Source organism: Pristis pectinata, chromosome 3, assembly GCF_009764475.1.
Source record: "Pristis pectinata isolate sPriPec2 chromosome 3, sPriPec2.1.pri, whole genome shotgun sequence".
NCBI classification, from domain to species: domain Eukaryota; kingdom Metazoa; phylum Chordata; class Chondrichthyes; order Rhinopristiformes; family Pristidae; genus Pristis; species Pristis pectinata.
Window position 1 is genome coordinate 34,300,888 of NC_067407.1, and position 17,513 is coordinate 34,318,400.

The following is a 17,513-nucleotide window of genomic DNA, read 5'->3' on the forward strand; positions in this document are numbered from 1 at the left end:
TGGTCCATATCCCTTTATTCCCTACCTGTTCCTGTGTGTGTCTAAATGCCTCTTAAGTGTTGCTATGGTATCTGCTTCTATGACCTCCTCCCCTGGCAGTGAAGTCCAGGCACCTACCACTTTCTGTGTGAAAAACCTGCTCACACATCTCCTTTAAACTTTTCCCCTCTCACATTAAACCTATGCTCTCTAGCATTTGACATTTCCACCCTGGGAAAAAGAATCTGTTTATCTACCCTATCTATGCCTCTCATAATTTTATATACTTGCACCAGGTCACCCCTCAGCCTTCAATGCTGCAGATAAAATGATCCATGTTTGTCCAACCTCTCCTTATAGCTAATACCCTGCAATCCGAGCAACATCCTAGTGAATCTCTTCTGCACCCTCTCCAAAGCCTCCACATCCTTCCTATACGATAGCAACCAGAATTCACATAATACTCCAAATTTGGACTAACCAAAGTTTTATACAGCTGCAATGTGACTTCCCAACTGTTATACTCAGTGCACTCAATAAAGGCAAGCATGACATATGTCATCTTTACCACCCTATCCATTTGTGTTGCCACTTTCAGGGAACTATGGACTCGCACCCTAAGATCCCTCTGTACATTAATGCTCCCAAGGGTCCTGCCCATTTACTGTATACTTTCCTCTTGCATTTGACCTCCCAAAACACATCACCTTACATTTGTCTGGATTAAATTCCATCTGTCATTTCTCTGCCCAAATTTCAAACTGATCCATACCCTGGGATATTCTTTTATAACTTTCCTCATTATCTACATCTCCACCAATTGTTGTGCTGTCTGTACGATGTAATTTCCAGCAATCTCCTTTTGATTCCAGGTTCAGCAACAGCTCTAACATGTCCTTTGTTTTTTCTTTCCCTCTCTCCAAATACCCTCATTAATCTATTACCGATCAGCTCCATAAACTTTGGAATCACCATGTCAACTCTGACCTCACTCTGTTAGAGATATTGCATTTGCCCTATTTATCCCTCCCTCACCCTCTCTGCAATTTAAAACTTTCCCAGTTCTGATGAAGTGCCTTTGACTTGAAATTTTAACTTTACTTCTCTTTGCATAGAGGATGCCTGATCTGCTGAAAGTTTCCAGCATTTTGTGTCTTTAATCATGAATAGTGGTGGACATTTTAACAGTTAAAAGGAACTCTCAGAATATCCCTGTCCTCAGCGATGGCAGGGTCCAATTATGTGCACGAGAAACGAGCCATGTTCAGCCACAAGTGCTGAGTGCATGGTAACATCACCAGTTAATGGTTCCCCTCCAGTTTATACATCATTCTGACTTGAAATATATCATCATTCCTTCATTGTGAGTGGGTTGCAGCCCTGGAACTCCCTAACCTATGGCACTGTGGAGTATCTTCACCAGGAGGACTGCAGTGGTTCACTACCACCTTCTCAAAGGCAATTATGTGTGGACAATAAATTCTGGTTTGGCCATTGGCACCTGTACTATGAAAAGGAACGCTGAAGGATATTAACGTGGAACTTTACCTCAGAAAATGCATGATGAAATAGACTACACATATTCTATGGAAGGATTGTGGGTTGAATGAGTTTAATGTACTTTTATTTTGAAATATTTCACTTCAAATTAGCTGTGCTTGCACAATTAATACATCAATAACCATTACAGAAGCAAGTTAATTTCTGCATTTTTCATGACTGTTCATGGAATTCAGCTACTCCTTATGCATCAAAAATCAGAAGAGAAATGTCTATTTAACCAGATAGAGGAGAACAAAATATTGGCCTTTATACTTCTTACTGCAGATTTAACTTTACAGTGGATGATATGAAACAATCTTCATCAACTGGGTGATTGCTTTGCAGAACCCATTACCCACCTACTGAAGAAATTCCCAATATAGTGAAGGTGAAAATAATTGCAAATTGACCAGAGATTAAAGTTGGAAAGAGTACACGTACAGAAAGTCCAGACATATTAATCATCTAATTCTAACATTTTACCCGAGTTCCTCTGTGAGGAGTCAGCTGTATTTTTCTTGCTGCCAGCAATGTTTTGTGAAGTTGTCACAGCAGCTCCAAAACTAGACAGATTACTGATGCCACTTTCTTGGCTCATCTAGGTTAGATCAAAATAAATTGCGATTAATCAAAGTTACCTAATTTAAAAGTAGGAGATCAATTAGATATGAGGCAAAAGGATGCGTCAATTGGGATTTAAATGCATACCTAACTCCGGCTACTTTAGCCTAATCTTGTAGGCTAGGTAACTGTACAGTGTGGAAAGTTTATGATTAATTCCATATCACATATTAAATCATGATAGTCACAAATCAAAATCATTACACAGATGTACATGCTGGACTTGGGGATCAACACTTAGCTCTCAATTAACAGTTACCAAAATGGTTATTACTTTCCATCTCTCTTCCCTGACCACCACCATCTCTACAGTATATCCCTCTTCCCCACAAATCACAATTTACGTCCATAATATAGTGAAAATTACAATGGAGGCAGAGAGAATAAATCAAAAACCAAAGCCAAACACTGGAAAAAAAAGGAAATAAAACTAATAAATATCAGAAATCATCATCTGACAGTGATATTTTGGGAGCAACCCTTCACCACAGTTGAAGATTTACTTTCCTCAATCAGAGATAGATTGATTGTGTTTTCTTTTTTACAACACTGTTGAAACCACCGAGCAGAGCATATGATAATTAAGAACTTATGTTACAATAAAATAAATCAGAGCAATTTTCATTTCCCATTAGGAAAGTAAGCACTTCTTTAAAAAACTTCCAATTAGAAAATAATCATGGTGGCTTTAAAAAAAACTGTTGTCAATTAATTTACAGTGAATTTATGCCTTGCAGTTCTGGTAAGTAGATCACTTTTCCTCTGATGATTTAACAATGTAATATTTGGAAGCCACAGATAATTACTGTTTTTTTCCCCCAGCTTTGATATTTAATGCTTTCCTAATTCATATATTTTACATTTTATCAAACACAATTCTTCACCAATTTTCAGCTACTCATATAAAGATAGTGCTTTCCAAATGTAATTCATCCCCCCATTTCATGAAAAGTATAAAAGTTTAGATATAAAATTACTTGGAGCTTTGGGATGTGCAATAAAACTATTGTTCCCTTGAGGCATCAACATAAACATTAAACCACTCATGCATTGGTTTTCACAGCTATTAACTGATCCCCAAGATGACAATGCAATCCTGATTTTGCAATAGTGAATAAACCAGGGTCACATATATTAATCAAGAGAATATAGATCTTCAAAATGATACTGAAGCTATGTGTATTACATCACTGGTAAATGTCCCCCAGCAGAAAGGCAATCTGCTTCCAGATCTGTTCATATGTCACTTGCCACAAGAGATGCACCAGAGTGTTCCAGACACACTGTAACTACTTTTATATAATTTAATTGAATTGCATTTTGATATTTCAATGAACTGAAAGCATATTGTCTGAGGGACAGGCATTATTCTAATTAACATATCATTGATTAATTGAAAGATAGGAAATTGTGATTAACTTCCAGCAAATCCCATCAAGAAATGGACTTCAGAGTTTAAATGGCAAATAATCCTGACCTGACTGCCTTGTGATGTACTTCTGGAGGAAATCCATGAGCCTGCCTTCAGACGGCCAACTTCCAACTGAACTAATCCTTGAGCACACTGAAAAAAAATAACAGAAGTTTTAGATATAAGGAAGTCCAAAGCTATTCAACCAATTAAATTGCAATAAAATGATTAAAGGGTAATGCTCTGATTTTACAATTTTGCTCGGTTGCCTTGTGCACTAAAAGCACATATTGGAAATTCTACATTTGAACAGATGTCTTTCCATGGCCTTGAATGTCAGATTGTGCAAGCTGCTACAGAATTCCTAATGGATTGGACTTTGCAACGAGTGCTGACTAAAGGACACCAAATACATTTTTCCACTGATTTGTGATGTAATTACCTGCCAAGGGGGCTGGGCCCTTTGTCAAAAAGCCTAGCAACAGGAAATATCTTTAAACAAACTGAAGACTGTTTACTGAGAGACACAGGAAGGTTAAATTGGGGTGAGTAGCAAATGTTTTCTTAGGGCCTGTCTGCCCACTGATGAAGGTCATTGATCTAAAGCATTAGCTGTTTCTGTCGCCATAGAATGTTGCCTGACCTGCTAAATGTTTCCAGCACTTCCTGTTTTTATTTTGAGTGTGCTAGATGCTTGTAGTCAGAGACTGTTTCGGTCATGGCTCATTACTGTAAAATTCAGTAGAAAATGAAGCCCAACACTTGTGACACTAATCAAATGATGTTATACTTATTCATTGTTTAAAATATGCCACTCAGGAACGAGTTTCATGATTATTGTTATTGAGGCTGGCTTCACTTCCAGATTTGTTTAATTACTTGAATTTTGGTTTCCATTACACAAGACACCGATTTATTCAGCTGTACTATAAAAATGGATCAGGTTTCTGTGCATTTTCAAGTATAGTCCATAGGCTGGCCTCCTTAAGCACACTGATAATCTCCTAGGCATCCACCTCTGCTGGCATAATCTGCATTCCATGGATGAAGAAGTATCCACTCCCGCTTCTATTCCAGTACTCTTCAAGATACTTCACCCCAAGGCACCTGCTACTACCAAATAGCATTCCAGTTGACAACATTACTTAAAGACCTCCATGACAGAGGGATAATGTGCAAGTTAGATCACTGTTTACATCCGCCTCCCAAAATTGCTTGCATTTTATGTGCATAATAAATCAAAAGACCCAATAATGCACATATTTTGTATAACATGCAAAATCACTCCCTAGTTATGTTGGATGAAGTTGGTGCAAGTCTCCTATTCAGTGCCATTTTAGGGTCTTTTTATGTGGGCTTGGATTTCTAGTTGCTGGTGTTAGTGTAGTTACTCCAGGTTTACCTTTAGTATTGTTGCCACAGTCTCCTGTGAAGCATTTCGCATATCCTCTCCATTCACTGACAAGATTTGGTCACCTTGCATAAGCCTTCCATCGAGTTCAGCAGCCCCACCTTTAACGATATCTGAGATAAATACCCCGGTTCCAATCCTGTTAAAATATTTACATTCAGTTCAAGTATTCCAGTGATTTAACAGGACATATTAGATGAAACTGCATATAATATTTTTAATTTGTGTAAAATATACATAAGCTCTTTAAATTTATATGAGGAATAAATTTAAGTACAAGATAAAAAAAAACTTAGTGTTCTAAGCATATTTCTTAGTTATCCTTTGCACTAAGAAAACCACCTAAAACTACAGTTTCTAATGAATGAGTTTCCATGGGTCTGAATGGTCAGAAAATGATGCAGGTATATTTCTGATGTGTATTCTCAGAGCCCAAGCTCTGTTTCACGATACAGACACAGAACATTATCCACAAGTCCATATCTGCTTCTGCATTTCACAGCAATCATGTTTTTGATTTTCTTTTACAATTTACTGAGGCCAATAGGAAAACTACTACTAATAGTGCTTTTAGCTGTTTGCAAGGAACTGGGATGATCATATCTGGCATGTGAAGAAAGTTAAAGATGAAGCAACCACATTTAATTTTATATGCAAAGGTCCATCAGAAGGAAGGCTTTTGATTTTCATAGAAAACTGTACAATCAGTAAATGAAAGATCCAAATAACTGACGAGAATCCTATAATTCTATATTGTCAATAGATTTTTGGATATTATTGGGAGCAAGGGACATGAGGTTTGTACAGGAAAGTGGTGCGATGGTAAAAGACTAACCAGGATCTTATTCAATGCAGAGCAGGCACAAGGGGCCCACTCCTACTTTTATTACTTTTGGTCGCTATTGAAAAATGCCTGGATTTTCATCAGCCCCTATTTCACAAGACAAAGGAGCAGAAGTAGGCCATTCGGCCCATCGAGTCTGCTCTGCTACCTCACCATGAGCTAAACTATTCTCCCATCTAGCCCCAGTTCCCAGCCTTTTCCCCATATCCCTTGATACCTTGATTAATTAGATCAATCTCCTCCTGAAATACCCCCAAAGATCGGGCCTCCACAGCTATATGTGGCAACGAATTCCATAAATCCACGACCCTCTGGCGAAAGAAGTTTCTCATTTCTGTTCTAAATGGGTAACCTCTAATTCTAAGACTGTGCCCTCTAGTCCTGGACTCACCCACCAAGGGCAGCAATTTCGCCACATCTACTGTGTCCAGTCCTTTCAACATTCGAAATGTTTCTATGAGGTCCTCTCTCAATCTTCTGTACTCCAATGAGTACAGCCCAAGAGCTGACAAACGCTCATTGTATGTAAGCCCTTTTTTTAATATTTTTATTTCAATGGCACCTGTAACATACCAAGCTCATAGATCCCAAATCTTGGTATTCTATGCATGGTTTATTTGGGCATTAATTGGGCTGAGGCAATGTCTAGTTTCTAACCAGCCATTGCCTTCCAAATACAATTATGCAGTGCTATTTTACTGATTAGATTGTATGTATACAAACAACTGACACTCTACTTCCTCTCAACAGTCTTCAGCAAGTAATATTTAAACCTTAAACATTAGACTGAATTAATGCCCATCTCTTTAGAACATGCACGCTGTGCCCATTCCTAAAATATTTTGTAAAAATATTCAGGTTTGGCACATCTTGTTCACTTCCTTATTTATGCAAAACTCTCTATCCTTAAGAGCAACATGAAACAGAAATCTGTTAGTCCTACATTCTAATACAAGTGAATTTCGAGAAGTCATTTGAGAAACCTTTGTATCATAGGAGCAGGAGTGAACCATTTAACACCTGATAATTATGCATGATCTATCATTCAATGAGATCGAGGTTGATCTATAACTTAATATCACATACCAACCTTTTTCTAATATTTTTTCTAATATTTGATTCCTTTGCTTAACAAAAACCTATCAATTTCAGACGTGAAATTAAAAATTGACCTGGCATCAATTGCTATTTGCAGAACTAAATTCCAAATTTCTCCCGCACTCTATACGTCAAAAATGAATGTTTCCTAACTATATTCCTCAAAGGCTCTGATTTAATTTTTAATCTTTTCCCCCTTAATTCCATAAGCAGCAGAAATAGTTTCTTTCCATTCCATCCAACAAGCCCCCTGAATATCTTGAAAGCTTCAATCAAATTATTCCTTTAATCCCTAAAGCTAGGGTTTTATTCCCTGGAATTTATGTAATTTCTTTCCTCATAATTTAATCCTCAAAAGCCAGATAGCATCTAGGTAAATCTTCTCTGCTCTTCCTCTGAGGCCAAAATATCCTTCCTAAGGAATAGTACTCAAGATAAGTTATAGTATTCCAGGTGTGGTGCATTCTAGTCCTATATATGTAGTGGTCAGCAGTCCAATAGCTTTTTTGTTTATTTTCACCAGCAGCCTATTATTCATGAATGATCTTTGCTCAGGATTTTCAAGTCCCTTTAGACCTTCGCTGCTTCTAGTTTCTGACAGTAGATGACCTCATATTTGCCTATACTGAAATCCATTTGCCACAGATTTACCCATTTGCTTCTATATAATTCTATTACTATATCACTGCAACTGAATGATTCCATTTACAGTTTACAATTCTACTTCTTTTGTGTCATTGGAAAACTTGGATACATGGCTTTGTATCCTATCATCTGAGTTAATAAGTACTGGGAATAGCAATGGTCCTAATGCAGATCCTTGACAGACACCACAAGTTGCACATTGAAATTTGAATCCCAAATAATTATTATTCATTTTTTCTTCTGCTGTTCAGCCATTTTCCTAACTTGTTCAATAATTTACCTTCAATTCCATGTCACTTATGGTTTCTTATGAGGGACTTCATCAAATCTCATTTCGATAACCATATAAATATCATCCATAAAATTTCTCATTTCACTACCACCGTCACCATTTAAAAATTCAATCAGATTTTTCAGAAAGATTACCCTCTACTACAATGGCTCAATCTGAGCAGGTGAAATTATTTAGGGTGTTCCAACACTCCTGCTTAAAAACTGGATTTCATCCATTATGAGTCAATTGAATGTGTACTTTTAGCCCTTGTTGGACAGTGCATGAAAAATGCAGATCATGAGTTGCTCACTTTTGCACCAATTTCAGTTATTATTGAAGAAATAAGTGTCCAACTTGTTGCAGACGACACTACATTCGCGAATGAAGCTGAGGAAATGACACTTTGGCTCAGGAGCGTCATGCCTAGAAGTGCCCCGTCTTTCTGATGGTTGGGGCTTCAACCGGAAATAGGCTAAATTTCATCAAATCATGATCAAAATTATTTTGCTTCATGCATAAAAAAAGACAGGTGCAATGATTCCAATTTCAAGGATCATTAATTATTAACTATTCTTACTTATAGACTTTAATAATTTCCCAACACCATGCCTAAGCTAACTGGTCTATAATTGTCTTGTTTTCATCTTTCCTTTTAAAAAGCAGAGTGTCAAATACAATTTTCCAATTCTCATTTGGAGAAGTTTCTTGAATCAAGAGAACTTTGTAAGATTATAGCTTCCTCAATGTTCCCATCTACACATGGTCCTGAAGAAGGCTATACATTAATTTACACTGTAATATTTATTTTTGACACAGGATGTGAAGGAAGGCAATCGGCATACCGTTTTCCTACGATACTCAGGCCTAATCCTCTTCCAACTTTCTTCTGAAGATCCACAAAAAATATATCTAAATTTTCCTCATCTTTGTACTGTGCTTCATCCCTGAACACAGTGAGTCGCACCTTCTGTGGTGTCTGTCTTAAGGCTGTTATAGCTTCTTCATGGGTTGCGTTCCGTAAATCAATTCCATTTACCTAAAAGGAAGCAAAATGCATCTTTCTACATGTTCCTCACAGATCAAGATTTGAAAGGCAAACAAATTTATTAGTGCCTCACATTCAGTACAGTACATTTTTCTCTTTTAAAATCTTTCCCCTCTCTTTCCCCTATTGCCTCCTCTCTGCTATTTTCCGGCACCAAGTCCTCTTTTGTTCCTTTCTTCAATTGTTTATACTTTTTGTCCCTTTTAACTTTGTTCTCTGATTTTTACCTCACTATGCATTAGCAACCCACTGCAGAAGTAATATTGTAGGTGAAAAACCTGCAAATAGAGTGATACACTGTGAAACACAGATATGGAAAGGCAAACAAAACATCTGCCTGGATGGTGCTCGCAGCAATCCAGCAGGTCTGTAGAGAGCTGTCGGGATAATTGCCGGACACATGGAAGTGCACTCCAGTCTTCACACCTCCTCACTACACCACAGGAGTCGGGGAAGTGCTGGAGGTCAGATGACCTCTTACTCTGTCTCTCGACTTGAATGGACTCGCCAACCTTCACTTAAGTGGGAAGATCACTGTTTATTTTTCATTAGTTCGGTGTACATTTATGTCTTAACTAATCAACAGCAGTTTCATGTGTTACTAAATAAACTACAATTTTTAATTTTTTCTTGAATTAATTAATTTTTTTCTAAATTGTTCAGATAATCAAAAACACTTAGAAATGCTGAAAAGTCTTCAGTGCAGTTTGTGAGCAGGGCTTTAGTTCCTGCTGCTTGCAGCCTATTTGCAGCTCATGGATTGCTCCAGCTCAGGGGGGTGTGATGACCCGTGAGGTGCAGGCAAGGATTTGCAGCATCCAGTCTACTTAGTTACAGATTCAGTTTAAGGTCTGAGACGGCGCATAAAAAGCAATTCAAAGCTCTGAGAGATAACATGCCCATGCAAGTTGCAGACTGGGTATATGAAAAGGGCATTAGTAAGATTATTGGTAAAGTTTTGATTTAGCTCTTATTTAAATATTTTCAAAATTTTGTTGGAAGTTTTAGTTTTGATTGTTTTTGGCAGTAACTAGTATTTAGGAGAAAATATTTTTCAGGAATGCTATTAGTTTCCATTTTATAAATGCATTTGTTTTAGTGATGTAAAATTTGAACAAATCAGTACTTTTGTGTCTTATCAGGGTCAAGAAATGCACAAGCAAGACACAAACCATTTAATTATATAAGTTGTACCAAGCGAGATCAAAGTGAGATCACACTTCTGACTGATATATATTGGCCTACATTTTGGGGGTCAGTGGCAAAGGACGCGTGCTCATCAATCACCAGACAAGCAGAATTTAAATCAGGTAACATAAAGCAAGTAGTATAAAAGGGTTTAAATTATCTACATAAAACATAAAATTTGATAAATGGAAGAAATTAAGAAAGAGGGGTAAAGACAGAAACAAAAATAAAAACAAATAAAGAAAATCAACGCATTAACTTTTGATGAAATCTAACCCCATTTGTGTCATTATACTTTTTGGATCAGAAGTTGTTTAACAGTGATTATTATTACTTAGCATGCCATTATTTCTCTCTCGCTCTGTGGATGTCATTGCATTGCGAATGGAGTTATGTAGTTTTTATATTTGCCAGTATTGGTCAGTAACTGCCCACCGGGATCATTTTCTGATTTTTCATCTGTCAGTGCTATGAGTAAGTGCTTCAGCTTTGAACTGTACCTTATCCCATGTCTGAATGAACCCAGAGTACTGTGTAAGGAATCATGAGCATTACAATAGACAATAATATAATGAAGCAAGAGTGAATCTGGCTTATTGAGTTCTGGTGCCAAATGTGGGAAAGGTTCTTTCTTGAATACTTTTAAAATATAGTTGAATTATTGCATCACAATGTGGTTATTTTGCTACTTATTGATTAATTATATTAAATTAGTGCACAAAAATGAAGCCTGTGTTTTGAGTTTATTTTTACAACTTTTGGTTTTGTGTTAAATATATTTGCACAAGCTAATTAAAGTTCCTCTAATAGCTGTGTACACCACAACAGGAATTCCAATAGATGGCACACTTGACCAACCTAAAATTTCTTCATGTCTATTTTGAGAAACCAAGAATTAAGCTCTGCCTATCAGGGATATGTTTTTCGGTAATCAAAATGTAAAGCCCCTTCAAAACATCTTCTTCTTCAAAAAATCTACTTCCAGTTATAGTTAGGCAGACTTACCATGATGAAGCTTTTACTTATAGCAGCTCAGGTAATACCCTTGAGCTCTGCACCACTCTGGTGTACAGAATTTCTATCCTTATTCTTTCTGGTTTATAACTTTCATTTAGTTTCTTGCCAAGCTTATTTTTCCTCTATTCTTTTCCCTTGTCTCTAACACGGCATGAGATTTTCCACCTTTGTTGACCTCTTATCATTCTTTTCATGACTGCCTCCAGTCCCTCTTAGCCTCTAATCTTTTTATCTCTCCTTGACTTCTGATCCTTTTCCCCATTCCTCTCCCATCCTCTAACCAAAATTACTTCCCACACTAGTATCTTCTACTCCCTAACATTATAGTTCTTCATTGGGCTTAGCCCAGATTTCTGCCATCTTCTTGTCCAGACTGACTTGGTCTGTGAGCTGCATGTATATATTTTTGAGACTGATTGTATCATCAATATTTGCAGCTGCTTGTAAATAGCTGTTCCTCAGAGTCAGAAAAGTTAGGAAGAAGAGACTTAACACTTAACTTTTACTTTTTAATTCTATTAAGATGTTGTCATGTAATACTTTATTGTGTGATTGGTACAAGCTGCAAATATAGACCTACAATAATGTATCTATGCCTTTTGAGATTGTGCCATAATTCCAAAGCCATACTTAGCACCTCAATGTGCAACTCAAGCAACTTCTGTTTTATACCTTTGCATTTGTGCTTGATTTGAGATATGCCAAGAACAAATAATGAGCAAATAATGGGCAACAAATGCAAAAGGCCAATAAGATAACAATCAAGTCTGGGGTTCTGGATAGGTTTGTCCCATTGAGACAGGGAAAGGATGGTAGGGTGAAGGAAGCATGTTTGACAAGAGAGGTGGAACATTTAGTCAAGAGGAAGAAGGAAGCATACTAAAGGTTTAGGAAGCAAAAATCAGGTAGGGCTCTTGAGAATTATAAGGTAGCCAGGAAGGAGTTTAAGAAGGGACTTAGGAGAGTAAGAATGGGACATGAGAAGGCCTTGGCGAGTAGAATTAGGGAAGACCCCAAGGCATTCTACATGTACGTGAAGAACAGGAGGATGACTAGAGTGCATGTAGGACCGCTCAGGGATAAAGGGCGTAACATATGCCTTGAGGCACAGGAGGTAGGGGAGGTCCTTAATGAATACTTTGCTTCAGTGTTCACCAGGGAGAGGGACTTGGATGAATGCAAGGTCAGCGTAGAACAGGCTAATGTGCTGGAGCATGTTGAGGTTAAGAAAGAGGTAGTGTTGGAGCTTCTGAAAAACATTAGGATAAAATTAAGTCCCCGTAACCAGATGGATATACCCCAGGTTACTAGGGGAAGCAAGGGAAAAGATTGCTGGGGCGTTGATGATGATCTTTGCATTCTCCCTGGCCACAGGAGTGGTACCAGAGGATTGGAGGATGGCAAATATTGTTTCATTGTACAAGAAATGAAATAGGTATAAACCTGGGAATTATAGACCAATGAGTCTTATGTCAGTGGTGCGCAAGCTATTGGAGATGATTCTTAGGGACAGGATTTATGAGCATTTGGAGAAGCATTGTCTGATTAGGGATAGTCAGCATGGCTTTGTGAGGGTCAGGTCCTGCCTCATGAGCCTAATTGAGTTTTTTGAGGAGGTGACAAAACAAATTGATGAAGGTAAAGCAGTGGATGTGGTGTATATAGATTTTAGTAAGGCATTTGACAAGGTTCCCCATGGTAGGCGCATCCAGAAGTTAATGAGGCATGGGATCTATGGAGACCTGGATGTGTGGAATCAGAATTGGCTTGCCCACATATGGTAGAGGGTGGTATTAGATGGAGTGTATTCTGCCTGGAGGTCGTTGACTAGTGGTGTTCCACAGGGATCTGTTCTGGGATCCCTGCTTCTTTCTGATTTTTATAAATGACTTTGATGAGGAAGTGGAGGGGTGGGTCAGTAAGTTTGCGGATGACACAGAGGTCGGAGCTGTTGTGGATAGTGTAGAACGTTGCCGCAGTTTACAACGGGATATAGACAGGATGCAGAGTTGGGTGGAGAAGTGGCAGATGGAGCTTAATCAGGAAAAGTGTGAAGTGATACACTTTGGAAGATCGAACTTGAAGGCAGAGTACAAGGTTAGTGGCAGGTTTCTTAGCAGTGTGGAGGAACAGAGGGACCTTGGGGTCCAAGTCCATAGATCCCTCAAAGTCGCCGCACAAGTTGATAGGGTGGTTAAAAAGGCGTATGGTGTGATGGCCTTCATTAGTCGGGGGATTGTGTTCAAGAGCTGTGAGGTAATGTCGCAGCTCTCTAAAACTCTGGTTAGACCACACTTAAGAGTATTGTGTTCAGTTCTGGTCACCTCATTATAGGTAGGATGTGGTGGCTTTGGAGAGGGTGCAGAGGAGATTTTCTAGGATCCTGCCAGGATTGGAGAACATGAGGAAAGGTTGAGCGAGCTAGGGCTTTTCCCTTTGGAGTGATGGATAATGAGAAGTCACTTGATAGAGGTGTATAAAATTATGAGAGGCATAGATAGAGTGGCACCTTTTTCCTAAGGCAGTAATGGCCAATTCCAGAAGACATCCATTTAAGGTGAGTGGAGGAAGGTTTAGGGAAGATGTCAGAGGTAGTGTTTTTTTTTTACACAGAGAGTTGTGGGTGCCTGGAACGTACTGCTGGGGGTGATTGTAGAGGATGATACAATAGGGACATTTAAAAGACTCTTAGATAGGCACATGGATGGAAGAAAAATGGAGGGTTATGGGCTGTGTAGGAGGAAAGGGTTAGATTGATTGTGGAGTAGGTTTATATAGGTCGGCATGACATCATGGGCTGAAGGGCCCATGCTGTGCTGTACTGTTCCATGTTCTCAGTCACTAAGAATTTTGTAAAACTGGTGTTTACTTTTGTATTAAGAAAGAAGCTTGGCATCAATGAAACCGAAAAAAATGCAGCAGGCAAAGAAGATTAAGTCAAATGATACCAGGAAGAGGGACTACTATAGAGTGACTGCAAAAGTCTAAAGAAAGAAAGAAGAGAATCTTTTATAAAGGCATTCAAAATTATGAGCTGAATAAGGAAAAAGGTTCAGTTGGCAGGAGAATTTAGTGTCCAGAAAACACAAACATTGTCCTTAAATCTGTTCTTCATGTTCATTTATCCTACTCTCTTCCTAGTTCCCAGAAAAATTCTATCTAAAAAAAAGGGGAAAGATTTCCTGATTTCTACAATTCTTTACACAAAAAATGTGTCCTGTCTTGAATCCCAATATGAATGCTAATTTTAAGACTTCGACCAGAAGGAAAAATATTCTTTGCATCTAATCCATCAAATCCCTTAATACTTTTAAATTACTTGATTAGATTACCCCTTAAACTTCTAAAGTTAATAAAGGCCAGATTCATGGAATACATCCTCATAACTTAACCCTTAAACCCTGGTACCTCTCTGCTGAAATTGAGATGTACTTCGCCCAAGCTAGTATTTCCTTCCTGAGGTTTGGAGTCTAGAAATGAACATGGTGCTCCAGATGGAGTCAATCAAAGGCATTTCCACAGTTTTCCAACCCTCTTTAAAGGCTATTAGCTTTCTTGCTTAGTTTATTTACTTGTGCACTTGCTTTTAGAGATTTGCATACATGGACCGCTAACTCAAATTTGCTCCTCTAGATGTCCTGGCTTTGCACCCTTCAAATAAATTATTAAGATTTAACTTTCTCAGATCCAGGGTGGGTAACTTTATGCTTTTCTACACCAAACTTAAAGTTTTGTTCATTGTTTTAATTTATCTATGTCCTTTTGTAACTTCATACTATTGAATTTACTGTGTTTTCTAATCTAGTAAAATCACAAAACAACTCTTTACTCCTTTATCTAGTTAATTTACATATAGATTGATAAATTTAAATCTCATTATAAAATCTTGGGAAACATCATTTGTCACATTTCACAACCTAGAGAACAAATACTAATCTCTGACTGTTACTTACAATCAATCAACCTATTTTACCAGGTTACTTTTAATTCCATAATCTTTCATTTTCACTCATAATCTCTTATGCAAAATGTGATTATCTTTCCAGACATAAGAAGGATTTGGATGGATATATAATAAGACAAGCATACCATACAAGTTTAGCAGATTCAGTAACTACAATGTTATTCTAACTGCCTAAAGATGTAGCCATAGATTGCTATATATTTTAAAGCCACCTTTCATTTTCAGTAAAAGGTATTAAAACTTTTGCTTGAATTGAACATTTATTTCTTTCATTAAGTAGACAAAAATAATTTTCTTTTCCAATAACAGTAAATATAGTGATCTAGAAATTCTACCATGCATTACAACATTTTTATATAGTATGAGATCAATAGTTATCAAAAATCTAATTGTTAAACATAAACAGGTACTTCTCATGCTGGTAGTGCACCTGTGGAAGTTTTTTCTATTTCTTTCTTTCAAATGATGTGCCCAATAATGTCAAACTGTGTGCAGTGCGCACTTTGATATTACTTACAAGCTAGCCACTAAAGTATGCCTTTGGGCGTTGTATGTGATAAAATTTCTCCTATAGTGACTTGCATAAAGTTTCCAGGGCTTGCTGTGCAATGCTTGTTTATAATGCCATTTCAGGCTCTGCCCAATTTATAACCAGCATTTTCTTTATGATTGGCAAAAGCACAGGATGGGATTCACAAGTAATACATATTTGGCAAACTATGGAACACTGGCAAGGGTAATAGTTGGATTTCTATGGCTAGCCAGGTCACTCAGTTTTAACTTCACCTCCCCATCCATTGCTTTCTGCCAAAAAATACAAAATAATAAAAATTGTTTTTCTGACATTGTCTTTAAAGGATCAAACGATCACACTCTTTGATTCTGTAGTTTTATAATCAGTGCTGTCTTGTAAACAAAGGAAAAGTTATTTAGTAGAATGAAAGGAAAATCCACATTTAAATCTTTCGTCAATGCAATGACTGATCTAGGTCAAAGGTCAATTCTGTGCATAGTTATATTCTTCAAAGATATAAAAAACGATCATTTGAAATGTCCAGTTGCAAACCAAATGCTTGTGTCTCACGTTATAATTTATTATTAAGAATGACCATTGAGTATTAATGGATTTAAGCAAAAAATAATGTATTTCTGGAGGAAACAAAAACAGATTGAATGATGTGGTGAGAGGGCGTGTGGGAGATCAAACCTCTTTAAATAAAAAGGAACCTGTTTGATGAACCTAATTGCCATCACCCATAATATTTATGCACTGTATATCCAAAATATAACACTTCTGCACTCACCTCCAAGACTTGGTCCCCAGCCCAGAGCCTATTATCTTTAGCAGCTGCACCTTCTTCATATACTTCATGAATAACTATTGCATCCTGAAATAAATTCATGGTTAACAATTAACATTACCAGAACTTGTGTACATCTGGAAATTGTTTTCTTAATCACTTTGGAAAAACCTCAATGGTATTCATTAACTGCTCAATTTGTTATCTGAAGTATGTACAACAAGAAAAAGCAGGCAATGGAAATGGAAGCAGATTATTTTTGTAGATGGATATCAAAACTGAAGGCAAAATAAGGTTTTCGCAAGTGCACTGATCGTAAAACTTATTACCTAATATGTGAGAAGTTGGCACTTTGACAAAACCAAAAAAAAACCTGTAGATGCTAGAAGTCTAAAATAAAAACAGAAAATGCTGGAAACACTCAGCAGGTCAGGTAGTATCAATGGATAAAGAAACAGAGTTAATGTTTCAGGTCGATGGTCTTTTATCAGAAACCTGCTCACTAAATTGATGAAATGATGGGCTTTCTTTTAAAGTTTTTGTACCTGTAACAATGCATGGACATTTTGCTACATTAATTCAACTGTATACATGCACATTATTGTTGCTTTGTGATAGTGTATGATGGTCAAATGTTTAAAACTATGGGGTAGATATTCAGCAGCTCTGGGGTATACTAGCTTAAGTACATTACTGGTCTTGCCTCCTTACAGCAGCAACTGATTATCATTTTATACATTGCAATAAAATCTTTCTTTGAACAAAAACAAACATATGTACACCAATGAACATACAAAGGAATTCTAGGAATATATGCTTAATGTCTGAGACCTGCACCATTTTGATGGACTGGTTATTGGTGGACTGTCTCTGAATTCCCAATGATAATGCGCAGTCTGTCATTTTTGAGGCTGGAATCTTTGAAAAAGCCTGACACCTATATAAAGGATTTCTGTAGTTCAAAGAATAATTGCTTCTCTTGAGGTGCGACATATCCAAGAGCATCCAGATATACTGTATCAGCAGTAGAGGTCCTCATAGAGTAAGTAAGGACACACAGGAAGGAAGCCATCCTCTTGGACTGCTGAAAGGTACCCTGGCAGTTTCTGCATTCAGGATTCAAAGGCATGTGAAATACATCAAGATCACAATCACCACCTCTAGGATGTGAGG

The 17,513-nt window shown here is 37.4% G+C and overlaps 1 protein-coding gene across 7 annotated transcripts in view; it reads right to left on the reverse strand.

Annotated features, from left to right (window-relative positions):
• patj (PATJ crumbs cell polarity complex component) overlaps positions 1 to 17,513 on the reverse strand; it is a 226,077-nt gene that overhangs the window by 28,689 nt on the left and 179,875 nt on the right. For all 7 annotated transcript variants that reach the window (XM_052011643.1, XM_052011644.1, XM_052011648.1 and 4 more), the window contains 5 exons: positions 16,344 to 16,427; positions 8,668 to 8,861; positions 4,956 to 5,103; positions 3,620 to 3,706; positions 2,005 to 2,119 (listed from right to left, as the gene is read on the reverse strand). In XM_052011643.1, coding sequence (XP_051867603.1) covers positions 2,005 to 2,119; positions 3,620 to 3,706; positions 4,956 to 5,103; positions 8,668 to 8,861; positions 16,344 to 16,427 — 628 coding nt within the window. The remainder of the gene's footprint in view (positions 1 to 2,004; positions 2,120 to 3,619; positions 3,707 to 4,955; positions 5,104 to 8,667; positions 8,862 to 16,343; positions 16,428 to 17,513) is intronic.